This window comes from Acanthopagrus latus, chromosome 19, assembly GCF_904848185.1.
Source record: "Acanthopagrus latus isolate v.2019 chromosome 19, fAcaLat1.1, whole genome shotgun sequence".
Taxonomy (NCBI): domain Eukaryota; kingdom Metazoa; phylum Chordata; class Actinopteri; order Spariformes; family Sparidae; genus Acanthopagrus; species Acanthopagrus latus.
Window position 1 is genome coordinate 23,627,614 of NC_051057.1, and position 25,116 is coordinate 23,652,729.

Here is a 25,116-nt window from a genome sequence, read left to right on the forward strand (position 1 = left end):
ATGTCGGCGTCTCATTTCATTTAGTTTTGATTGTGTTTTTTCTTTTATTTCTCTTCAGAAAAACAGATTCTCTAAAAGACAAATCACTAAAAATGAGCTGGATTTGACATTCAGTGAAGTCCTACCTTATTTTTAGTTTCATTTTAGATGCATTTAATGACATTAATTTATCTATTTATTTATTTTAATTTCAGTGTTTAAGTATTCCAAGTTACTCCAGACTCACTGGTGATGAACTCAGTTTCACTCTGTACTAAAACCTGATAATTTACAAATACATGATCACATTTTACAGAAACTTTTGAAAAAAACCTTTTCCTTCCAAACATTTGTGTCCTTTTGAGCTCAGAACCCTGAATGTCCTCATGTCCAATTCTGGCACCAGGCCTTGAATGCAGCACAGAGCTGACATGCGCACACACTCGTGTAGTTTGATGTTTTATTATCTGTACAGAAGGACGTTTAAACACACACGATACTTTAATCTTTAGTTTCAACATATTTCTGCTGTTACTAAGTTTAGTACACAATCATGAACTCTTTCCAAAATAAACATTAGTTTCACTGTTAACTTCACTCATGTCGTATGTACAAAATATTCTGACAGGCATCCCAACATCTGTCCAGCCTCTGGCCCCGCCCACGTCAAGGATACCAGCCTGCAGAGACCTGGATCAGGTGCTGACATGTGACAGTGGAGCAGAAACCAGCAGGCAGAACAAACAGGAATAATAAAGACGAGTGTCCGTTTAAACTGTCACCATCTGATCCCTGTGTTAGTTCGTCAGATCGTCTCCTGAACGTCCAGCGTGTCCAAACTGACGGAGACTCTGTCCGACCAGCACCGTCACACGGTGTGTGTTTTGGACCCGGTGGTTCACACGGTGGACGGTTTCATCAGAGCCTGATCTCCGAACAGCTGCTTGAAGTGGACGACATGCTCCTCACAGTGCTCTCCTGGTGACACACATGCACAAATATAAATACATCATCAAATGAGGCATTAATGTTGAAAAAGGAGTCAGAAGTTAAAGCTTGTGTCTGTTTTTTTATTTTCTCCAGAGACATTATGATTAAACCAACAGGGAGTCAGTGAGAAGGAAATGTTTTCAGCAGTGAACTAACGTCTCCCTTCCTGTGAGAAGGAGCTGATTACAGTGAGGACGATATGAACAGGAGACAGGAGACGACTCCATGTTTCAGAGGATGAACGCTGTCGCTGGATCTTTCATGTCGGCTGTTAAACGTTCAGCTCTGTGTGTTTTCTCTCACCGGGGTTGAAGCTGGGACTTCCTCTCAGCCGCTGGTTTCTCTGCTGGAACGACCTGAACACGGTGTAGAACAACATCTGGTCTCCGGTCTGCTGCGCCGCGTCCAGGAACTTCCTGGCCGACACGTTGTCGTGGCCACCTGCTCGCCGTGACACCAGTGAGGGTTAGTCCACTTTAAAGTCTGAATCCTGTGAGTCTGTCAGAAGAGTTACTGCTGGCTGTGAAGCTTCATGGAGACTCGCTCCAGCTCCAGCTAACTGTTTTAACAACTCACCAGTTCTGATCTACAGCGAGTCACAGTGAGAATATAAAGTCCATGAGTTTGTATCTCGCTAGATAAATTGAACATCGACGTACCGACACTGCGGATGAATCTGAGCGCGCCCAGAACCTGCTGCTTCGACAGCAGAACCTCCACGATCTCATCGTTGGCTGTGGACAAACGCTGACAACACACAGAATTAAATGATGAGGTTTGAATCACGCGCTCGGTTATTTAATGTGTGTGAGTGTTTGATACCTTCAGCATGTCCAGTGACAGCTGGTGGGCAGGAGGGTACGTACTCTCCAGAGACAGAAGCAAACAGGCCTGAACACACAAACACACACACAAAGGAACGCTAACACACACTGGACACAAAGTCTGAGCTCACAGTGTGACAACAAGTGATGTTCATCATGAGTTCATCAGAGTTTCTTTTGTGTTCGTCTTGTGATGATGAAAGAAAACGAGCAACATAAACAAACTAAATGATTTGAAATGAGTTTCTGTCTCATCTGAAACTGTTCTCTACTACAGCAGGAACATTTAGTGGACATCTCGTCCTGCTGATGGAAACCTGTCTGACTTCACATCATCAGCAGGGAGGAGACGATGACTGAGCGTCACTTTCTTGGTGAACTCACCAGCGGTTTGGAGTCGCTGAGGACGTGATACTGCAGGAACTGGTGCAGCATGTAGAAGAGGTTGTGCTGCACCAACGTCTTAATCACCAGCTCGTACAGGTAATGCTGCCAGAACACAAGAACACACGGTCCCACAGTGATGATGTCATCAACAGCAACATCCTCCAGGTCAGAACAAAGATGTTCAGTGTGAGCGGAGAGGCGTCACTCTGCTCGGGTTTTACCTGCACGGTGATCTGGAACTGGTTCAGAGAGCGGATGTACTCCATCAGAACCGCAATGACGAATTTATGAGAGACGCCCTGCAGAACACACAGAACCACACAGAACACACAGAACCACACAGAACCCACGGAACCACACAGAACACACGGAACCACACAGAACACACGGAACCACACAGAACCACACAGAACATACAGAACCACACAGAACACACGGAACCACACAGAACATACAGAACCGTCAAGGTCACAAACGCTCAGGACATTTGATGCATTGAGAGAAATAAATATTTAGTCTTTCAGTCAAATTTGTTCTAACATGACTGAGATGATACTTTACTGTGTTCTTGTGGAAGACTTTAACACAATATAAATGAAACAAGTCTGCAACATGGAAATGAATAATTCTGACAACCTCAGTGACATTTAGAGTCTGTGATCACAGCGGCTGCTTGATTTGTGACGACTTCATTAATCTGGTTGTTCTGGGATAACGAAGCTGTTTCTTCTCAACTCCAGAAAACAACATAAAAAGCTTCAGTCACAGTGAGACTGTGAGTTGGAGGTGAAGGTCGTGTTAACTTCACTCCCTCACAGCTTCTGACTGATCTGAACGAGCCGAGTCATTTTAACCTGAATCCTGGAGGAGCAAAAGTTCTGGGATGAAAACTGAGAAAGACATTTTTAGATTTTTAGAAGTGCAAACTGGAAATGTGTGTGTGTTTGTGTACCTTCCTCTCTGTGAACGACGACAGGACGTGTGTGTACATGTCTGATTGGTCGATGACCGCCTGAGTTCTGACCGGACGCTTCTGAGCCGCGCTGCCTCGACTCGGACCGGACTCCATCGCCTACGAACGACAAACACAAACGTTATTCAGAAAACATGAAACTGGACTGATGAAAGCAGAAATGGTGCTGAGCTGACGTCACTCACCACAGTGTAGCTCTGCTCGGCCTCCAGGTATTCTTTATACACCTGGTTGAGTTTGTCGAACACAGTGGCCACAACAGGAAGACTCCCCTTCTCTCCGCCCTCCAGGACTGAGGACGAGACGGACAGCTCAGCTTCACTTCACATTCACAAGTCTTAATGCTGTGACTGCTTCATCTTTTACTTTATGTTGTTTCAGGATGTTTTCTGGTCACGTTTAACTTTTCTGACCCTGAATATAACAGAGAGACTCTACAGATCACCTGAAGAAGAGTTTGGTCCTACAAGAAGTTTTTGTTATTGTGCTGAAGGTGATCAGGCTCACGGTGCCTCACTTCAGTTCAGTTCTCTGATTTTGGTCTCGTCTCGGTGGTTTGATGGTTTTAATGTCACATGATTTATTTGGTCAGTCAGATAAACAGACGTACTCTGTGAGCAGACGGACAGGATGACCATCTTGCAATCTCTCCGTCGTAACAGGAAGTCCATCAGTTTGCCTTTGTCCTGCAGCAGGTTGACAGTTGGAGGCAACTTCACCTGCAAGTACCACAAATAACCTGACACACACACACACACACACACACACACACACAGACAGATGGATCAATACAGATGTAAGGGCAGAATAACAATCATAGTGATGAAGGTATTAAGTCTGTTTTCACACCTTCACTGGCGCTGATGATGATGTCGGGCTGGAAGACGCTCCAGGATGAAGAGTCTGCAGCGACGGTTAAAGGTCAGTTTGAATTATTATAAACTGCTGAACTAAAACTAGAGAACACAGTGAAACTGTGTTGGAGGTGAAAGGATACAGAGCTGACAGGGAGGTGGAGGCTGAGAGGGAACCACTGCTGGACCTGAGAGACGAGGAGACACTCAGTGAAGAACCTGAGAGTGTGTGTGTGTGTGTGTGTGTGTGTGTGTGTGTGTGTGTACCTGACAGTGGTATCCTGTAGGGGTGTATGGACCGGGCAGGGAGGACCGGCTGGTGTGTGTTGACGGCGCAGTCCGGTTCCTTCAGCTTGATGTCGAAGATCAGAGACGTCTGTCAGACGAACACAGAGAGAAACAAGAAGTCTTCAGACCATCAGACTGTCATATTATCTCTGCAGAGGAGGCTGTGTTTGTCTGCAGGGTCACACAAAATACTGAACAGGTTTCCACTAAACTTGGACGGAGGACGAGTCTCGGTCCAGAACAGACTCCATTAACTCCTGCTGTGGATCCAGATGAAGAGTTCTTTCTTTCTCACTTGAGCATCGTGAGATTGAACGCTTTTCCACATTTAAGTTCATTTCTCAGCTCACAGTGGAGACGTGTTACTGTAGGCTACCTGACGTCAGCATGACTCCTGTTTCCCTCTGTGGGACTTTTTAATTCAAGTTTGGATTATTACAAAAAAGAATATCAAATTTATGATCCTTCCACGTTTTGCTCATCAAGATAATCTTCACACCACTTTGTGATTTCTGAAGTGTAAATGAAATCTAACAGCTGACTTGATTTCTCTGCTCCTGATGTTAAACACTTGTAGTATCATAGTGGAGGAGGAGAAAGTGACAACGTGAGAACAAATCAAGTCAAGTAAAGAAATAAAAGCATCAGTTGTTCGTTCCACTGAGTCAGCAGGACGACGGATCTCACCTGAGTGCTCTGGTGATGAACCACCACCAGGTTGTCCACGATGTTCAGAGCAAACTTCCCCGTCGTGTTCAGCTTCAACACGTGAGTCTTCTTACACGCACCCTCCCTGAACACACACACGCACACACACGCACACACACACACACACACACACACACAGGTCAGTCAGGTGTGAAGAAACACTTTCCCTCAGCTATACTGTTTTTGTAAGATAAGGCCAGAATTTATATAACAAACATTTTTTTTTAACAAACATGTTTCTGTTCTGTGTGTGTGTGTGTGTGTGTGTGTGTGTGTGTGTGTACCTTGGTAAGTGGTACAGCACCACCTCTGCACTGGGGCTGTTGGCGGTCCTCGAGTGGTGCTTCAGGTACATCACAAACAGCTGACCGTAACTACAGGGAGGAAAACTACGTCAACATCTGTCGACCGCTGCCATTCTCTCAGGGCTGAAACTGATTATTAGTGATCAAGTAGACCGATAAACGATAATTGTCAAATGTGATGGTGACGACCAGGGACGCTGCTCACACTCCTCTACATTTACTTGATTAGTTCAAGTCAACTTTACTAAAAAGCTGCTGTTTGGACCAGAACATCGCAGATTCAATAGGAAGACGCGACAACAACTCACATGGTTGCCATGGCGATGTCTCTCTCCGACAGACTGAGCTTGGCGGGTTTGGGGACGACCGGCAGCTCGATCTCAAACTTGGACATCTTGGACATGGTCCCATTCTGAGCAGTGAAACATGTTTTAGCAACAGAACAGAAACCGTATTTAAAACATTAACACGACACTAAAAAACGTTCTGTTCGGATCAGTACCGACACTGAATCTGAAGACGAGGCCCGGCTGTCGTGTAGAACATCAACTCTTACAGAAGCACAAACAGACACCTGGAAATATGAAATGAATGAAATGAAGAGTGTGTTGAGGTTGTTGTGCATCTGCTCACCCTGAAGGCGAAGGGCTGCAGGATGTTCCCCTGCACGGTGGTGGACAGCAGGATGACGGACGTCTCGGGACAGTACTGGTACCAGTTCACATTGATGCTCTGACTCTTCAGCAGCTTCAGGCTGCGCTTGTCTGGAAACACCTGAGCAGAGACGTCAAACTCTGTCGGACCATGTTACACTGGTATTACAATGTGATCTGTGTCTGACTCTGGACGAATGTTTTTCAGGCACATCTTGTTGTTTTCCCCTAGATTTTCTTTTCACGTAAAACTGAAGGAATTTATAAAGATTATCCTGCCAAGACGTTTTATTCCCGCCAGTTCTCCAATCATAAACACAAGAGAGGAAACTGATTTAGATCAGATTTAGAAAATGAATCACCAGAAGCACAAAAACACGTCGTCACATGAGGCCAGCTGGAGAGTCTAACTTCACCTTTTAAACTAAAAATGCTCTAAAAATCTGTATTTTAGAGCACAACACTGCCAGTAAACATGACATATAGATTCTCTAAACCTCACAGGTGTAAATATGTGACTGATGTCAGGATTACCTGGTAGAACTCGATCCCCTGATCGGTGATGAAGACGATCTCGTTCCAGTTTGTCCAACAGAAACCCAAAACATTTGCGTTCTTCGTCTGCAGGATGAGACGAACACACGAGAACAGTTTATTCACCTGATCACACAAACACCAACAGGAAAGAGGAGAGGTTACAAAATAAAAGCTCAGGTAACGTACTTTGCATTCCTGGGTGAACTCTGTGTGAGGATAGTCGGGGATGAAGTTGATCAAATCCTGCAGACGAGATAAAATAACCAGTTTAAAAAAACTCCAGCTGATTTTCACTCATTTATACTTTAATAACTTTACATGTGGTGGAAGTTGTTGTATTAAAGGTTCATTCTTCCAAACTCACCACAGACTTTGAAGTTCTCTGAACTGCCAGGATCTTATTTCCAATTGAGAACTTTATACACTTCACTTCTCCTTTATCCTCCATTCTGTGGAGGAGATACACACATTACATGACTAATGAGGACTTAGTTTCTCCACGGGGACAAAGAAGTCGCCTATATTGTTCCTGTTTAGTGTCTTTGTAACATGTGACATGTTCAGATCAATAACATGTTTCTTCTTTCATAAATGGAGTGTAAATGGTGAAATCAGTGTAAACAGTGTGTTCAAACAGCTGATCAATGTTGGCAGGTAAGACTTTAGCACTTTAGACACAGAAGCAGACAGGCTGGTACAGACATGCTGCCACACACTGACACTTTTTACAAGGAGACAAACAACTTCAGCTGAAACATTTAATGCTGAATTTACAACAAGGACACAATGAGTCAGAATCTGTCAGAGACACAGTTTCACCACGTTATAAAGTTTGTTTTAACTCAACAACTCTTAAAATCACCACAGAGAGAGAGAGAGAGAGAGAGAGAGAGAGAGAGAGAGAGACCACAGACAGTTGGTTCATTATGTCCGGATATTCCTGCACAGGCTGATGTACCTGAAGGCAACACTGCTCTTGTCGTCGGGGCCTTTGACCACCACCCCTGTGGCTCCACCTGAACGCACCGCGAACACCTGTGTGACATCCACAATTATTCCTTCAGATTCATATACTGATTACACACAGACACAGTATGATTTATGATGTATTTTGCCTTTTTGAGATAAGTTTGTGTAGTTTTCATCCAACTAATCCAGCTGACAGCGAGTGGCTGGTTTGATTACTTCTTCTCTGATCAAACTCTGCGTCATTCTGTACAAAATGACGCATTTTACGGAGTATAACTGTTGAACTGCTAATTATTGTTTAACCTGAAGTCTCCTTAAATTATATAAAAAAGTCACATTAAGTGAAGCAAAGTGAAACTCGTGATTTAACTTTAACTGTCAGTTAGCCGGCTGTTAGCCACATCGATGCTAGCTAACAGGCTAGCTCACCTGCTTGTTCGCCTCGTCGAAGAACACGTTGTTGACGCTGGACGCATTCTCGAACTGGACCGGGTTCTCACACAGCTCCAGGTAATGTTCCTCGCTCATGGTCACACTCGGTTCGGACACTTTGTTCGGCTTCAGCTTCACTGACAGAAGCAGAGCAGGAAGAGTCAGCTCAACGGGCGGCCATCACACTTCCGGGGACGCTCTTCAGAATAAAAGCGGAGGAGGTATGTTTGTTTTGTTTTTTTGTTTTCCAACTGATTCTTTTTCCTCAGCACTGATACTGCCACAATTTAAATCAATAAATATGTCTGAAATAATACTGAAAATAACTGTAGGTATTCATTTATGAAATGTGACATTATCTGTTGTTTCTGTTGTAATTTGCCACTGTATGTATTTAACTTTGTATACATTTTAAACATGTATTTACTTTTATTAAACCATTTTAAGGCATTATTTTTTTGTACTTTGTCTCCATGTTATTTTCATGTTTTGTCTGATTTATGGCATTACTCAGACAATCAAACAATGTACAATAACAATATAGTGAAAATAACTTTTTTATTGGCTTCTTTCGTATGAAAGCAGTTTAGAATGAATATTTCACCAAGATTTAAGTTTGGTGCCAGTTCATATTTATGGAGATTGCGTTTATTCTGAAGGAGTCAGGTCGGAAGTCTTCTTGTTTTGGCAGCTGAGTGTCATATGATAGTCTGACGTCACGAGCTCAGAGATAAACAGAGAATCAGGAAGTGAACCAAAGATTTGATGCTACAAACAAACCTTTAAGTCTTCGACTCAAAATTAACATTTATATTTAATATTAAACAATAAATAAAAACACAAATGAGTTTTTTAATCTTCAGTTTTTATTGTCACCACTGAGTCACAGACACACCTTTCATTAGATTAACTCCACCTTAAAATCAGCATCATGTGAGGAGAAACCTTCATGTTTTATCAATCAAGATGAAAATCACACAATCTATGACGTCATCAGGACGTCAGACTAACAGCTACCTGATCATTACCGCGCACACACACACACACACACACACTTTCCATTGTCAACTTTAACGACTTTTATTTAAACTGATTAAAGCTTCAAGAATTACCAAACATTTCATAACCTCCTGCTGCACCAGTGACCTCACTACTGTTGTTGGTTTTGTTTGTATTTTGTGTTTTGTGTCTCATCATATGGAGGACTGATACTGCCCAAACTAAAAATAAATACAAGACATAACTAAATATATCACATAAATTTAATGTCAATACATGAACCAAAATAATACTAAAAATAAATGTAGGTATTTACTTTAAATTAATGTACGTATTTTTAATAATTCGTTATTTTTTAAAGCATCAGCTGATGAGTCATTTATTACTTTAAGTTTTATTTATGTGGTGCATTTGATGGCATAATAATTAATATAATGAGACATTTATTTAATGCTTTACTAGTTTTGGCAGTTCTAGTCCTCCATAACCTTGAGAGGTGAGTTGTTGAAAGAAGAACAATTAAACCTTTTAATCTTTCTTTAAACTGTGTTTGAATTATCTTAACTCATTAATTCTTTCTAACCATCACACTGAGAAGTGTTTAATCCTCTTGAACCCTCATTTTCCCAAATTTAAGCCTGAAACTCAGCAGCTAGAATTAAAATGAGCAGCGGTTCTGTGTGAGCAGCGGTTCTGTGTGAGCAGCGGTTCTGTGTGAGCAGCGGTTCTGACTGAAAGACTAACATCAGTGTGGGCCCGTGTCAGCAGGAGGGTCTGAAATGAGGCCTCAGCTTCAGAAAACCCTGCTGGTGCCTCTGAGCAGCTCGGGACGCTCCGACTTCAACATCCAACACGGTGAAACTCGTTCCTCCTGCAGCCAGGAGGAGGCGCTCCGTCCTGCCTGAGTAAAGGAGGCAGTCAGCGGTGGGTCAGACGGTGGCGGCAGGGTCGGAGGGGGAGGCGCCGGGGTCCTCCTCCGTTCATCTCCTCTTTACAGCGTTTTCATCACGGCGGAATCGTGAAGAGAGAGCGAGCCGGGCGGCGTTAGTCATCAGCATCGGGTTTTAAAGGAGGGTCGCCGTCTTCAGAGGCCACGGGGAACGTTTTCTTTCCTCGCTTCTGCACGTGATCCTCGTTCCTCTTCTCCAGCGCCACGATCTGTCGGAGAGCACAGGGAGTGTTTAAAGGAACAGTTCACCAGAAATCAAAGTTCAGCCATTAAAAACTTTTACATTTCACATATTGTAAAAAAAAAAAAGGAAAATCTCCTGTGACATTTTTTAAATGACTGTTTCACAAAACAACAAAGAAAAAGTCTCCTGCCAAAAGTTACTTCTTACTTATCCTCAGTTCCCAAAAAATGTCTCCTATTTGTTCCAAGTTAAGTTTCACACAGAAAAAGTAAAATGAAAAAAACTCCTGAAGAAAAAAATTACATAAATTCTCCCAACGTTTAAAAAATTTAAAGATCCTGCAAAAGTGAAAGTTTTAGTAAGTTGAAAACTTTTTTTTCAGGTGTGTGTGTGTGTGTGTGTGTGTGTGTGTTACCTCAGCCATGAACTCCGCCTCCTCCTCGGCACCGACTGGGATGTTCAGCCCGCTGACGGCATTGAAAAGCTCGTACACACTCATCGCCTCGCTCACGCCTCTCTTCTGGAAGAACTGCGACACACACCAAGAAGTTACGAATCATTAACCAAAATGTTTTGTTGGAAAAACCAGGAGAACATTTATCTTTTCGGGGAATTCTTATTCATCTGTGAAACTGGGTGAGAAAATGTTTTCCTGAACTAGAGTTGCGCTGCACAATGTGGATTAAATAGACGTTACCGTGGAAACGTTCCTGCAGTCTCTGAAGAGGAACTCCAGGCCGTGAGGATGGGTCGGCTCGATGGACTGACTGACATCTATCAGCCACACCTACAACACACACACAGACACACACACACACACACACAGACACACACACACACACACACACACACACACAGACACACACACGTTCGCATCTTTGCATTTCCTGTTCCGTTGTCTGAGACTCTGAACTGGTTTTAGGTAAAATGCCTGAAATAAGTTCTGAAAACAGCTGCTGAGATATTTGTATTTTGTTCTCAAACATAAGATCCATCATTAAATGTCCCACAGTTTAGAGTTTTTTTTAATTTGAGAAATTAAGTTAAATGTTATCCTTTTTTCTAACAAGGAGGGAAAAAATGACAAGAATCAGGGTGAAACATTGAGGAAAAGCAGGAGAGAAGAGCTGGAAGTGATAGATGAACGAAAGAGAAAGAGGACGGAGGAGGCAGATACATATATCAAGCGGACATGATTAAAGGACATGTACACAGTCGTACCTTCCCTTCGTGCCACAGCATGTTGTATTCACTGAGATCAGCATGAACCAGGTTACACTCCTGATACAAGAGCTGCATCAGCTGCAGACACAGAATGGAAAGAGAGAAGAAGTAGTTTAATCTCAGAAACACGTCTGAGGACTTTAGCATCACTGCACGTTAGCTGTAGGCAGAGTCGTACTTGCAGCCCCGTGTACGTACATGGAGGACTTGGTAGAAGGCGTTCTTCATGTCCTCAGAGTTCAGCACCACGTCCTTCAGTTTGGGAGCAGGAACGTGGTCTTTACCGATGAACGACATCACCAGGATGTGTTTCTTCAGCAGCACCACCTCCGGACAGGGAATCTCCGCCTTCTTCATCCTTAACAAACAAACAAACAAACAAACAAACAAACAAACACACGCATGTATGAGCTTTGCTATAAAGTTTTTATTCTACAGGATATTTAAAAAGCTTTACACTCCCACCACATTCTTACAGCAGTGGAAGAAGACGCCAACAGCTTACACACTGATGTCCAGAACATCACCAGACTCCACTAACAATTGTAGTGATTTTAAGAGTTTTTTCATGAGGAGAAACTGAACAAACTATGTGACTCAACTGTGACAAATTCTAAATAATGAGAGCCGTCTTGTAAAGTCTGCCAGTCTATCTGCTTATAGAGTGGAGAGGTGACAGACACCAGGTCTGAACGGCTCCCCTTCAGACCAACATCTGTGAACTCCACAGTCAAACAGACTGGAGAATGATACCAGAGCCAGCAGGTGTGAGACCAGTAGAAGCAGCAGGGGAAGGGGTGTGTGTGTTCACCTGGCCAGGTTGTGCATCTCCTTCTCGGCCCACAGCCTGATGACCTTCCGTGGGTTCAGCTTGCTGAAGCGCTCCTTGAAGCGGTAGTCGTCTTTGATGTAGCGATCTCTGTTCTTGAACTCGTTGAGCGTCGTCTTGAACACTTTCAGCACCACTTCATCTGGAACAGGCTGCTCCTCCAGGCTGACACACACACACACACACACACACACACACACACACACACACACACACACACACACACACACACACACACTAGTTTGCTTTCAGCATGGTGGAAGGTGGGTTTCCCCTGAGGATTCTTCTCTGTTTACAGTCTTTGTACTGTGTCTCCCTTAAGGTATTTTCTCATCAGACATGATTTTTTTTACGACCTCCTGCTGTTCCACTCACCTCCCTCCGTCAGCATGGAAGACGACTGACTCTTTTCCTGTGCTGATGCAGCCATTAATGTTCTCCAGCACACCGGCGTTCACCATCTTGTACATCAGCAGACGAGTGCGAGGGTCCACTGCTTGTTCCTGAGCAGAAAGAAAGAGAGTTGGAGTGTGAAGCAGCAGATCAACTCCTCATCATCATCTGCGCTGTGTGAGTTCTGTTTATCCATACGTACAGCGGTGGAGTGCTCCTTCTTCTCGTGCAGTCGGGCACTACGTCTCTGCTCGCTGTAGCAGTGCTGCTTCAGAGAGTTGAACACCTGATTGGACAACTTCAGGTCCATCCCCAGCCCATCACCAACATGGACCTCTGGAGCAAACTGGAGGAGGAGAGGAATCGATATGTTTTAGAAGCTCGGGCGACAAAAAACAAACACTCTGTCAGTATCAGAGGGCGGGAGGTCGTCTTACGTTGTCCATGCGCGCCGTGTTCTTGCGGCCGCAGGTCTCCTCGTCATGTTTAGTGGTGATGTTCTTGCCTTTCCCCGTGAAGCCTCTCCTGGGTGTCGTCTGGGGCTTGTCTGATAATCAAACACACAGATTTACACTCAGACACACTGTAAAGCCATCCACCTGTGATCGATCACTCAGGACAGATGGTGAAACCATGTGTTAATTTTAAAACATCAAGTTGTTACTCAGGACTGTGTGTTACTTAAAGGCGTTCCTGTTATTCTGTCCAGCCACTGTAGAGCAGTTACCTGCTCTGTAGGGGTCGTGTCTCGTGTCCTGCCAGTCCACCTCGTCCTCGGAGCTGTCGCTGTCTTCATACGGATGGACCATCCGGTAGTTCTCAAAGGAGATGGACACTGGACACAAACATCAAGACAGACCGTCACTCAGATCTGAAAAAGCTCACGTTATTCTTCACTCGTTCATGTTAATACTCATTTTAATCTGTCGATCTTATTGAATCTTGTATTTTCTCTACATAGCATTATGGTTGTACCTTTGCTCTCGCCGTTGAACTTCTTCTCCTCCCGGCGGAGCTGATCATCAAACTCTCGGTCGAACTGCATCTGCAGCATCTTGGCGAGCATCAAGTCACTGGTCGTATCAGACGCCTCGTCTGACAACAACAGATCTGCTGCAGGACTGAAGGACGGAGAGAAGACAGAAATACACACAAGTGTTATTCAGTGTGATAAAAATCTGTTTAATGTGTCTGCAGAAATCTGTCACAAGACTGTGAATCTTCATATTAAATAAAAAACATTAAAATCATCATTATTCGTTTTTTTTAGTGACAAAACATCAGATAACTGTCAGTTATGGGACAAAATGCTCCAAAGCAAAATAATAAACAAGGTGTCACTGTTAAATGCATCATGGGTAATAAACATACAATAACGTCTGTGGCAGAGATTTAAGTGAAAACTTTTTTCATACAATTAGTTTGATCTGTAAACTGTCAGAAAAAGTCCAACGCGATGTTGTTAAAGTATTACAAAATGTCTATGTAGACAGTAATTTATAATAAATAATACATCTACAGTGGAGTTGTGGAGTGTGTTTCATCAGCATCAACAGTCACAGTAGTTTCCCAGTATCAGTCTGTTACTCTGTTCTATTAGTAATTAGTTTTACACTTGACACTTACTCGGTGAGTGCAGGGAAGGCGTTGTTCTCCTCGTCCAGCTGTGTGGCCAGCTGTTCGCTCATCACATCAGCCAGAGAGCAGGCCGGAGCCGCCGGGGCCGCCGAGCCCCACGGGCTCTGCAGGAAAACACACAAACACAATTATCACACAAATTCACCTCGTTTAGACACTGTTAACTCTGAACACAGAGGTCACTGCTGAATCTCAGCCATGGTTTTAAGTTTTCACACACTGATAACTGAGGCTGTGCTCCCTTAGTATTAGTGTAGTTACTGATTCATGTAACCTGTAGATTATCTGGTTATCTACATGTTGTGTTATGATCTGACATAAAGTGGAAAAATGTCTTATTCCTGAAGCCTCATGTGACACATGACCATTTCTGATTTGTTAAACCTACAGACTCAAATATTCAGTTTATAGTCACATGAAACCAGAACGAGCAAATATTCAAACTTAGCGAAAATAGACATGTCAGGGTGTCTACGTCTAAAGTCTGAGACCACCAGTCAGAACATTTTAATGCTTTAATGGGATCATGAACACTGGAGCAGCATGGACTCCACAAGTTAGTGTAAAACCTGCTGACTCATGTTGTCCCAGCATGATGACTCAGGATATCTCAAACACTAAAACACGTACAGAATTCAAATAAGTTGTGGAGCAATAAGAAATATTTTGTTCATGATTCTGCATTTAGAAATCATACAGATTGATATATTCTATGTTTTTATTTGGTAAACTTTGATGAAAACCATTTATGACATATTTCAATCCTTTTATCATTTCTATTGACTTATATAACCTTTTAGCTGAGGTAGTACACATTTCAGGGAAATAACATCAGTCACCAAAAACACTGATGTACTGATGAAATACTGCATTTCTATTGTTGACTGTGATGACAACTTTCTACTCTGCTTATATAAATGAGAATATCTCAAAAACGTAAATATGTGAGTGTTAATACATATTGTGTTTGTTTCTATGTTTATATCTACCTTTTTACAATCAACAGTATTATTAAAGCATAAACTGAGTGACTCACAGCTCAGACATGTTCAGACACGTCTGAGCTGAGTGTCCTGACAGGGCCACGCCCACTAATATATTATTCATAATTACTATTTTTACATATTTGTTTAAACTGAGAACGTTCCCATAGAGACACTAAACAACAAAATGATGGTCTAAAAATAAGATTCATGTCACAACCTGGTAGAAAAAAAGGATCTTAAACGCGCTTAAAAAGACAGTTAAAGCTGCAATGTAACCAGATTTACCTGTCCCAGGATGAGATATTCAACTGAACACCTGCTAACGTCTGTTAGCTGCTAGCTGAGCCGTTGGTTTCCAGGCAAAATTAGAAGAAATGTTTAGTTTTGAATTAAACAAAAACAGTTAAGAGCACTTAGACGTGTGGAGGTTAATTAAAGGTTAGAAGAACTTAGATCATTAGATAATTATCTTCGTGTCTTTATTTGAATCTGTAACTTGAGCCACAGTATCTCCAATCATGGCACACAGCTGCTGAGTGTGTGTCCGCTCACAGCGAGCTAAATTCAGCCTTTAAAAGGAGAAGACTGTCAGAGGCCATGTTGGATCAGAAGGCTAACGCTAGCAGAAGCTAACTAACCGGTTTAACTTCGTGAAGTCGAACAACAAACACAACTGAGTGACACATTAAAAGAAGACGACCAACCAGGAGACATATTTACCTTTGGTGTTACTGCTGTGCCTCCTGTTTGATCCATGATTACAAAAAACGATTAATCGACTGTTTCCTTGAAGAGTGAATGGTGGCTAGCTGCTGAGCTAACGTTAGCACGCTCCGAGGGCAGATCTGGCGACAAAAAACGACCTAAAAACGACAATAACAGCAAAGTCTCGCGATGCGACACGTACAGAAAAGTGTTGTATAAACTTCAGTGAGTACTGAGAGATAATTTACAGGTCTGTATATAAGATGTTTAAAGAACGGAGAGGATAAACGAGGTAGAGAAGCTCTCAGTGAGGAGGTTCACAGCCGAGTGGACTTTACACAACAGGAACTGCGTCACAGAGGCTGCAGTACGCCTTCACAATAAAAGCCCCTCTGAGCCCCTCTGAAGTGATTTATCGATTAGTTATTAGTTTTTTCTCTTATTACATGATTTTATACATATATATTTTTATTTCTTGTAAGAAAATTGACAACCATCAATCTTGGAGAAAAGCTAATGAAGTTTTGATATGTAATTTGTACTTTAAGGCACAAATAGAAGATTTATACAAAGTGAAACCACTAATAAAACCTGTATTATTGTCATGATAATTATCAGTAAGTACTTTTGGAATTAATAAACAGGAGTCACTCATTTATTTTTATTTTCTTGCATAATTGTGTCATTGAGAAATGTTCTAGTTATACTAATTATCATCGGTGTTCTTATTAGTTTCAGTGAAATAATTAGTTTATATAAGACAAAAAAAAATACTAAACTGGGGTTATGAAATAGTACAATTCGTGTCAGGTTACAACAGAAAATGAAACAGATGACTACATATGTTAGAAAAGAGGTTCAAATAAATTAATAACGAATAAATCTGATGTAAAAATGTAATAAAAATACTGCATCAGAATTTATTTCGTGTCGACTTCCTGTCGCCTTTTATGCATGTATGCGTGCGCTCGTGCGCGCACCAGTCCGCTGCGTGTGCACGTACAACCTACAATCTGTCCAGGTTGACTCGTGAACGCGCATGGCCGTCAGCTGCTGTCACAGCGTCCAGGTGGGTGAAGTCAGACCAGGTGAGCAGGAGCGAGGCCGGAAACTGAGAGAGTGGGCCTTCAAAATTAAAGCGTGGAGTTTGTTATTGAAAAAAAAGAATTGTTGGGGTGAACTGGATTTTGTAGCCTAACGATGGCTAATCCTCACTTTAATTTGTATTCTTGAATCACACCATGCAGTCTGTGCTCTGTGGACTAAGATAAAAATGCAGAGAAGAGGAGATGTTTGACCTGTCGTGTCATTATAGAAGCTGCAGGTCTGCTGTGGTTTATATGACTGAGCTCACAGTTAAAGTCTGTATTCCTGTCTCATATCACATTGAGTCTACAGACACACGTGGTATTTTTAGTCAGTAAGTTTATTTTGGTTCAGAGAAAAAAAAACCCTGAATTGGTAACAAAGAAAAAGAAAAAGAGAAAGTCTTTAATTTTGAAAGTGGTGACCGGAAGATGCGCTGTTTATTGTGAAAAGCTGACGCTCCCGGAGCATCCTGACGTCTTCTCGGAGCACAAAGTGAAAACGCATCTCGGTGTGATGCTCCGTCCTCTCACGCTACGATGCCCGCACGGACCCGCAAGGACGCACTTTAATCTCCTCTGACGCGTTCAGGGACCTTCACTCTCTGTTCTCCTGCCATCAGTCACATTTCTAATTTGGACCGAAACCTCTTTTGTCCGCGGGATACCGATGGCCACCACCGCCACCGTCCCCAGCATCATCATCAGCAGCAGCAGCACCGGAGGGCCGTCGGGCCAGTCAGGACGGCCGGGATTCAACCAGCACACCTAGCAGGTCGCTCCACTGTGAGTATTTCATCACATCCCGCTTTGAAAGACACGGAGAAGAAGCTGAGCTCAGACACGAGCTCACTTGTGGAGGATGCGCTCACATTTTACCATTTGATGAGGATGCGCACACACACACACACACACACACACACACACACACACACACACACACACACACACTCAGGGTCACTTTTATCATTAATCTGTATGAACGTCTCCATCGATGGTTTTTATTGGACTCTGTGTTGGATTGAGCCCAGTTGGACCTCTGAGTGTGTGTTGTGTCACGGTTCTGTCTCGGTGGACGGGATTGGACACATCTGACACAGTTAATGTGAGCGGCAGATGGGCCGGGCGGGGGGCCGGAGGGGGTGTATGGAGGCTGGGCAGGAGGTCATCTGAGGCCTCGACCCCCAGATGGAGATAAAACACAGATCAAGCTTTATTGATCCCAACGCAGTGAAACTGAACCGCAGCTCAGAACCAACCAAACACCACAGTGAATTCACTTTCTTTATATTGCAATCTTGGAGTTCTTCAGGCACAAAAACACTTGGTGAGGGTTAAGAAAATGTCCTGATTGGGCTTAAAATACCTGTTCTGGTCGTTGAAAACCCAGCTGGAGACGTCCTGACGTCCCGTTAAAGACACCCGGCTGTTACGCCTAAAGCACAGCTGGAAGCGTCCTGACTTCTCATCACAAGAACTAGTTTTGTGTTGCACCAAACACAGCTGGAGGCGTCCGGATGTCTGGTCTGAAGTACTCTGCTTTTTATTTGTCAAAGATGTCTGGTCTTTGGTTGCCACAAACACAAGTGCAAATGTCCCAGCATCTTGTTAAGACGTATTGTTTTTCTCGTCTCACACACGGCGAGAGATGTCCGAGGTTCTAGTCAAATCATCCACTTCTTGTTACCACAAACGCGTCTGGAAGTGTCCAAACTTCTCATCATCAGTATCTGTTCACTGCAGCCACATTTAGAATATCACGTCAAACACTGAGGTCCACCAGGTACCAGCCACGAAACACACCTGATGTTTACTCCCAGAGAAATTAACGGAAATGTTGAAAAAAGTCACGTTGTAATGTTAAAGAGTCGTCCTTTTCAGTCAGCGTGGTCCGTTCTGGGTCGAGACCGTCCTCCATCCAACCAACAGACAGGTCCCTGTTCTCTAACTGTGGGTCTCTTCTCTCTCCTGCAGCTCGAGGACGCCCGATCAGACCCAGTTGCCTTAACTGACCTTTGACATTTCTCCGATAACCCAACTGAGGTCACGCCTTCAGTGCAGGACAGCAGGACTCGTCTTCAAGTGTTCGTCTTCAGCCATCCTCGTCATGATGGACCTGACAGAACCTGAAACCTGAAAGATGACAGAGAGCAGGAGGAGGAGGGAGCTGTGAGACACCGAGCGGGAAGAAGATCAGGACAAAAAGGATGTGAAATCGACACAGAACACAGTTTGTACATCAAACCAAAACCTGTAATCGAGTCAGCGTTTCACTCCAGCATCAACAACCAAAAACTTTCAGCTTCCTGCGAACCAACGATGTAGAAGAAGAGCGCAGAGACGATTGTTGACAGACGACCACGATTGTCTCCTGCTGACGAACTCTGATTGGAACCCTTTCAGATGTTTCTATATGTTTGGAAATTAACATAAAAAACACAGACAGCAAATAAGATTGTGTCACAGATTAAAGGGCAAAGACTCTTTTTACTTCTTCAACAACCAAATTCACAACTGAGCCACAAAAGATTGTACATCTAAACCAAACTGTGTGGAGAAAACACATCTGTGAGGACTACAGTTTGTACAGAAACACACTTGTTGGAACCAAACCGGAGAGAATCACCATGATGACACATCTGCACGCCGGGCTGAGCTCAGAGACGACGGAGAAGGCCCGTCTAGAGCTGAACGAGAACCCGGACACTCTGCATCAGGACATCCAGCAGGTATATCCCTCATGCTAAGCTAATATTAGCTTGTTCACTGTAACATGTTTTTAAAGTACTGGACTGCTGCTGTTCTGTAAAGATGGAGACAGGTCTGTGTGAAGATGGAGACAGGTCTGTGTAAAGATGGAGACAGGTCTGTGTAAAGATGGAGACAGGTCTGTGTAAAGACGTGATGGAGACAGGTCTGTGTAAAGATGATGGAGACAGGTCTGTAAAGATGGAGACAGGTCTGTGTAAAGATGATGGAGACAGGTCTGTAAAGATGGAGACAGGTCTGTGTAAAGACTTCAGATGTAACAGTATCACAGTTGGTTAGCATGTGGCTCATGTACAGAGGCTGTGTCCTCGCTGCAGCTGTCCAGGGTTTGAGTCCGACCTGTGGTCACTTGCTGCATGTCGTCCCCTCTCTCTGGTCTTTATCCTGCTGATAAACGCACATGAATGAACTCGTGTTTCTGTCTCTGGAGGTGCGGGACATGATCGTGACGCGGCCCGACATCGGTTTCCTGCGGACGGACGACGACTTCATCCTGCGTTTCCTGAGAGCCAGGAAGTTTGACCAGGTGGAGACCTTCAGACTGCTGGCCCAATACTTCCAGTTCAGACAGCAGAACCTCGACATGTTCCAGAGCTTCAAGGTCCGTTACCACAGTCTGAACAGGACGCTGCTCACTGAGGTTCTGCTTTAAAACACGAGTAACTCTTCTTCTTCTTCTGTCAGGTGGACGACCCGGGCATCAAGCGGGCGCTGATGGATGGTTTCCCGGGCGTACTGGAGACTCCGGACCAGCATGGCCGAAAGATCCTCATCCTGTTCGCCTCCAACTGGGACCAGAGCAGGTAACACACACACACACACACACACACACACACACACACATACACACACACACACACACACACACACACACACACACACCGCTGTATTGATTGAAAACAACAGTGAGCCTAATGGGTCATTTCTGTTCTAAAAATACACCAGAACACACACAGCTAGTTGTAGTTAAGACCTACTGCGTGAAGGACCATCACACTCACTTTAACTATTGATTAGCTGTTCATACACACACACACACACACACACACACACACACACCTTATCTCCTGATTTTATCAGTAGTGGTTGATGGTGTTTTTGTAAACAGACACAACTGAACATTTCAACACTTCAGCCTCTGTCCCAACAACATTCAGGACACAAAATGGAGGCCTCAGCGGTGCTGTGGCAGTGAGCGCTGTGTAATCTCTTCCTCCTTCTCCATCAGGAACTCGTTCACCGACATCCTGCGGGCCATCCTGCTGTCCCTGGAGGTTCTGATAGAGAACCCGGAGCTGCAGATCAACGGGTTCATCCTCATCATCGACTGGAGCAACTTCTCCTTCAAACAGGCCTCCAAGCTCACGCCCAACATCCTGAAGCTGGCCATCGAAGGCCTCCAGGTGAGGAAACACTCCACCAGCACTGAGCTCCACGTCCGGCTCATCAGGGCGGATCTGTTAATCCTTTCCTTGTCTCCTCTCCTCGTCCCCTCAGGACAGTTTTCCCGCTCGGTTCGGAGGAATCCACTTTGTGAATCAGCCGTGGTACATTCACGCCATGTACACCATCATCAAACCCTTCCTCAAAGACAAGACCAGGAAACGGGTGAATGTGCCATTTCTTTCTCTGTTTCCTTCCTCTCCTCTCCTACCTCTTTCTCTTGTCTCCTTTCACTGTCACCTTTTCTCCTCTCAAGTTCTTTGGTCTCTCATCTTCTCCTCTTCTCTGTTTGTTTCCTCTTCTGTCCGCTTTTCTTGCTGCTTCTTCCTCTTTATTCCTTCCCTTGTTTCCTTTGCTTTCTTTTTCATCCCCTTTCTTTGTTCCTCTCCTTTCCTTGTCTCCCCTCCTCTCCATCTTTCTCTCCTTGTCTCCTCTCATCTCCTCTCCTCGTCTCCTCCTCAGATCTTCCTCCACGGTAACAACCTGAACTCGCTCCACCAGCTCATCCAGCCCGAGTGTTTGCCGTCAGAGTTCGGTGGGACGCTGCCGCCGTACGATATGGGCATCTGGGCCCGAACGCTGCTGGGCCCCGACTACAACGACGAGACGGAGTACACGCTGACCTACGACGCCCTGCACGTCCGGGAGAACTGTGGAGGAGGAGGAGGAGACAAGGACATGATGAAGAGGTGAGGAGGAAGGGTGTCCCAGTTTCCTCAGTCCTCCTTTTACAAGATACAAGTTTTATGTTTATTTGTAATCGAGTATTTTCAGTGTAGCAGCAGTACTTTTACTTTCACTTTCACTTTCACTTCACTGTCATTACAACTATCAGTGTGTGTGTGTTTCAGGTCTCAGTCGGCGGTGGAACCAGGAACTCTCCGACAAACAGACAGAGACACCAGCACACCACTACTGGCCCTGGACTGAACACACACACACACTCACACACACACACACACACACACACACACACCCATAGACAGTAACACACTCACTGTAGAGCCATCACACACAACAACACACACGCTGATGTATTTACACACACATGTACAGACTTAGAGACACAAATAAATCACAGCATCCACTCTGACACGCACACTCACACACACACATACACACACACATTCACGCACACACACACACACCAGCAGCTGTGTTAAGCTGGTGGGTTTGAACTTGCGTCCTCTTGTCGACCTGAACTTTGACAGCAACTGAACTTCCTGAATCACACACACACACACACACACACACACACACACACACACACACACACACGCACACACACACTCAGTCTGTCCTGTCTCTGAGCCTCCCTCCGGCCGGCAGCGTCCGTCCTGCTGTCCACGTCAACACGCTCTGACGTGCGTTTGTGTTTCTGCTGCACGACCGCGTGCTTCACGTTCTCGTTGATTCTGTGGAGCGGGAATGTAACACCGTTCTGTTTCTGTGGGTCAGAGCGTGATGTGGTCAAACTTTATTTAAACCTCAGAGAGCGACAGATTAACGCCGGGTCACATCTCTGAAGACGATGGTACAACAATCAGAAGTAAGAAACATGCGGAGCGGAGCGGCTGCACCAACAAGGATCATCTCAACAGCTCTGACAGTAAATCATGTTTATACACCTTCAGTTTAAAATGATGGAACCAGATTTAAAGATCTGACGCTTTAGACAAAAACACAACATGACCGTCACTTACGTTCTGACAGCATCACAAACCAGAGAGAGGGAGGAAGTGTTTGTCATGACAGTAGAAACATGTTTGATGGTTTAAAGGAGGTCAGTGTTGTTCTGCTGCACCCGCGTGGCTGGAAATCTGTGAGCGCAGCTTTAAAAAACAGTTTCACATGAATCTTGTCTAATCCAGGTTTAAATTAAAGGTCCAGCTGATGAGGTGTGATTGAATTAAAAGGTGAAGATGATCCTTGTTGGTGAAACTCAGCCGGGAATGTTTGAAAGAACTTTTTTAAAGCTGTGAATCTAAAAACCGAAGTCCAGACTTTCAGGTAGCCGACGCGGCGGCTCGTCAGGACTCTGAGGTCTTTATCTCGTCGCTGCAGTATTTAAATTACTGAATCGAAACACTCAGTTGAATATTTTTCTTTAATTCACCTGAATGTCCCGAAATTCAGGAGGAAGAAACTTCACTCTGGTAGAAGAATGTCGCCAAAAAAGAATTAAAAGTCACTCCAAGTTAGACCAACTCTGCACAAGCATTTCAAAATAAAAGCACCAGGCAAACTGATGTTGCAGCGATCACGTGCATGAAGACGTTTACCAGCTGTTCTACCAGAGTGACGCTCGGTGCTGTGGAGAGACCGCAGGATGCCAAATGATCACCTTTAACCTCGACAGTGAAGGCAAAGATTGTTTTTATTGAATTTAACTTATTTGAAGATTGTATATTATTGTTACAAGTATTATTACACTGCAAAAAACTGTAACACTTGGCCAGTTTTATCCTGAGATATTTAAAGTGAATTTATCTTCAGTCTCTGCAGCGAACACGACTCGAGGAACATCACGCCTGCAGGCTGACGACTCTCACTTCACTTATCTCCATGTAACGTGGAGTGTTTGTAATATATAGCAGCCAAGTCTGACATGATCTTTTGCAGTGTGTGCGACTCATCATCAGGGCTACACTGAGCAGCGATCCAGCTCCACGCCACTGTAATGTATTTCCTTTCAATGAATGTATAGAAGTAAACATTTACACCAACGCCAGCGTCTCCTTTCACTCTTCGGCTGGGATTTTATTTTGAAGGGACACATTAAAGGAACAGTTGAAATGATAATTAAATGTTTAAATATTTATAAAAGGCTGTTGCTATTGGATATTGGACAGTTCTGGTTCTGATGTTGGACCACCTGATGTTGGCAACACAGTTGTTTTCAAAACCTTCATGCTTTCTCACACTTATTAGTGAAAATTGTGGCAAACAAAGTTTCATATAACTCAGCTGTTTTATTGATAATGTGTCATTGATCTTGTTGAAATGTCTTCCTGTTCTGACTGAATGAGCCTCTTTTCATTATATTTAATTTATTTTGGTGCTTCATGAGATGAAAGCTACTGAAATAAAATAAAGATTTTTTTCGTTTCAAAAATTATTATTATAAAAGAATAGAAGAGGCACTAAATCGACTATTAGAGAGTCTCAGTCAGCTGGTACAGCACAACGTCAGCTTTTTGACTCAGTGGGTTCATAAAAAATAAAACAAGAAGCAAAAACAAAAATCCAAACAAAAAAAACGTGCGTCTCATTCAAACAGTATAGGAAGTCATCTTAAAGAGGAGACAAGAGGAGAGGAAAGGAGACAAGGAGAGGAAATTAGAAAAAAAAACAGATGAAAGGTTGCAAGCTGAGAGGAGGAAGCAAGGAAAGGAGATTAAAACAAGGAAGGGGAGGACAGAAAGAGGAGAGGAGAAGAAACAAGGAAAAAGAAAATAAGTAAATGAGAAGAGGCAGAGAGAGGAGAGAAAAAGAGGATGAAGAGGAGGAAGAGCATCACATGACCTGAGATGATTTTTCAACAGCTCCTATAATCACCTGATCAGTTAAATGAGTCTGCTGATGATTTTTACTGTCGACACAAACTGTCGTCTCACAGAAACAAACACACGTCAGATTTGTTCAGTGGTTTTTAATTTTTAATATAAATATAAATCATCTTTGATAACATCTCGTGTTTCCTTGTTACTGTGCAAAAGTGATGAGAAGGTGGATTAAAGCCCCGGCTGGATGAACTCAAGTGATGCACAGTGGTCGAGTCAGATTAAGGCTTCGATTCGTTGACCGCGACGTTTCCACGACGTTCTCGGCGCCGTGTTCCCGCCATCGGGTCGACGTTTTAGTGTTTCAACAACTCAATCAGTGACATGAAGGCAAGAAACAACAGAGCTGGTCTGTAACACCTGGAATCATCTCCACATCCAGAAAATACATTTTGAAGTCCATCACAAGAGAACCGGGGCTGACTGAGCCCGGTTTGGTCCAAACGGGCT

The 25,116-nt window shown here is 43.8% G+C and overlaps 5 protein-coding genes across 10 annotated transcripts in view; 1 reads left to right on the forward strand and 4 right to left on the reverse strand.

The window, feature by feature from the left end:
• Window positions 1-25,116, reverse strand: part of LOC119009057 (NACHT, LRR and PYD domains-containing protein 14-like) — a 308,098-nt gene that overhangs the window by 231,497 nt on the left and 51,485 nt on the right. The window lies entirely within an intron of this gene.
• Window positions 426-8,114, reverse strand: rmc1 (regulator of MON1-CCZ1). The gene is made up of 21 exons (XM_037080084.1): window positions 7,897-8,114; window positions 7,457-7,533; window positions 6,863-6,947; window positions 6,685-6,741; window positions 6,496-6,582; window positions 5,942-6,082; window positions 5,617-5,720; window positions 5,288-5,377; window positions 4,983-5,088; window positions 4,275-4,383; window positions 4,151-4,195; window positions 4,003-4,056; window positions 3,764-3,892; window positions 3,339-3,445; window positions 3,133-3,252; window positions 2,402-2,479; window positions 2,178-2,282; window positions 1,792-1,860; window positions 1,629-1,716; window positions 1,273-1,410; window positions 426-957 (listed from the first exon to the last, which is right to left on the reverse strand). Exons 1-21 carry the CDS (start codon window positions 7,993-7,995, stop codon window positions 878-880), a joined length of 1,968 nt encoding a protein of 655 aa, XP_036935979.1. The 5' UTR covers window positions 7,996-8,114; the 3' UTR covers window positions 426-877.
• On the reverse strand, window positions 8,744-15,857 carry riok3 (RIO kinase 3 (yeast)). The gene is made up of 13 exons (XM_037080088.1): window positions 15,822-15,857; window positions 14,104-14,219; window positions 13,453-13,598; window positions 13,205-13,312; window positions 12,915-13,024; window positions 12,680-12,823; window positions 12,460-12,587; window positions 12,067-12,249; window positions 11,454-11,613; window positions 11,253-11,333; window positions 10,729-10,818; window positions 10,447-10,560; window positions 8,744-10,056 (listed from the first exon to the last, which is right to left on the reverse strand). The coding sequence occupies exons 1-13, from the start codon at window positions 15,855-15,857 to the stop codon at window positions 9,943-9,945; spliced, it is 1,530 nt and encodes a 509-aa protein (XP_036935983.1). The 3' UTR covers window positions 8,744-9,942.
• LOC119009093 (clavesin-1-like) lies at window positions 17,373-24,441 on the forward strand. The gene is made up of 8 exons (XM_037080111.1): window positions 17,373-17,677; window positions 18,866-19,620; window positions 20,091-20,261; window positions 20,345-20,463; window positions 20,889-21,063; window positions 21,158-21,268; window positions 21,566-21,792; window positions 21,955-24,441. Exons 2-8 carry the CDS (start codon window positions 19,519-19,521, stop codon window positions 22,031-22,033), a joined length of 984 nt encoding a protein of 327 aa, XP_036936006.1. The 5' UTR covers window positions 17,373-17,677; window positions 18,866-19,518; the 3' UTR covers window positions 22,034-24,441.
• Window positions 24,739-25,116, reverse strand: part of unm_hu7910 (un-named hu7910) — a 32,271-nt gene continuing 31,893 nt past the window's right edge. For all 6 annotated transcript variants that reach the window (XM_037080047.1, XM_037080048.1, XM_037080049.1 and 3 more), the window contains one exon: window positions 24,739-25,116. This exon is cut by the window's right edge and continues 408 nt beyond it. The gene's annotated coding sequence lies outside the window, so the exon portion shown is untranslated.

Coding starts and splice junctions, on each gene's coding strand:
- rmc1 (XM_037080084.1), bottom strand. CDS start 7,995: ATGAGCGAGGAACATTACCTGGAGCTGTGTGAGAACCCGGTCCAGTTC. Junction 3,446..3,763: donor CCTGTCCGTCTGCTCACAGA/GTACGTCTGTTT, acceptor TCTCGTCCTCAG/TCCTGGAGGGCGGAGAGAAG. Junction 1,717..1,791: donor TGTCACTGGACATGCTGAAG/GTATCAAACACT, acceptor GTGTGTTGTCAG/CGTTTGTCCACAGCCAACGA.
- LOC119009093 (XM_037080111.1), top strand. CDS start 19,519: ATGATGACACATCTGCACGCCGGGCTGAGCTCAGAGACGACGGAGAAG. Junction 19,621..20,090: donor TGCATCAGGACATCCAGCAG/GTATATCCCTCA, acceptor CTGTCTCTGGAG/GTGCGGGACATGATCGTGAC. Junction 21,064..21,157: donor TGGCCATCGAAGGCCTCCAG/GTGAGGAAACAC, acceptor TCGTCCCCTCAG/GACAGTTTTCCCGCTCGGTT.
- riok3 (XM_037080088.1), bottom strand. CDS start 15,857: ATGGATCAAACAGGAGGCACAGCAGTAACACCAAAG. Junction 12,824..12,914: donor ACACGGCGCGCATGGACAAC/GTAAGACGACCT, acceptor CTCCTCCTCCAG/TTTGCTCCAGAGGTCCATGT. Junction 12,588..12,679: donor AGAAGGAGCACTCCACCGCT/GTACGTATGGAT, acceptor CTTTCTGCTCAG/GAACAAGCAGTGGACCCTCG.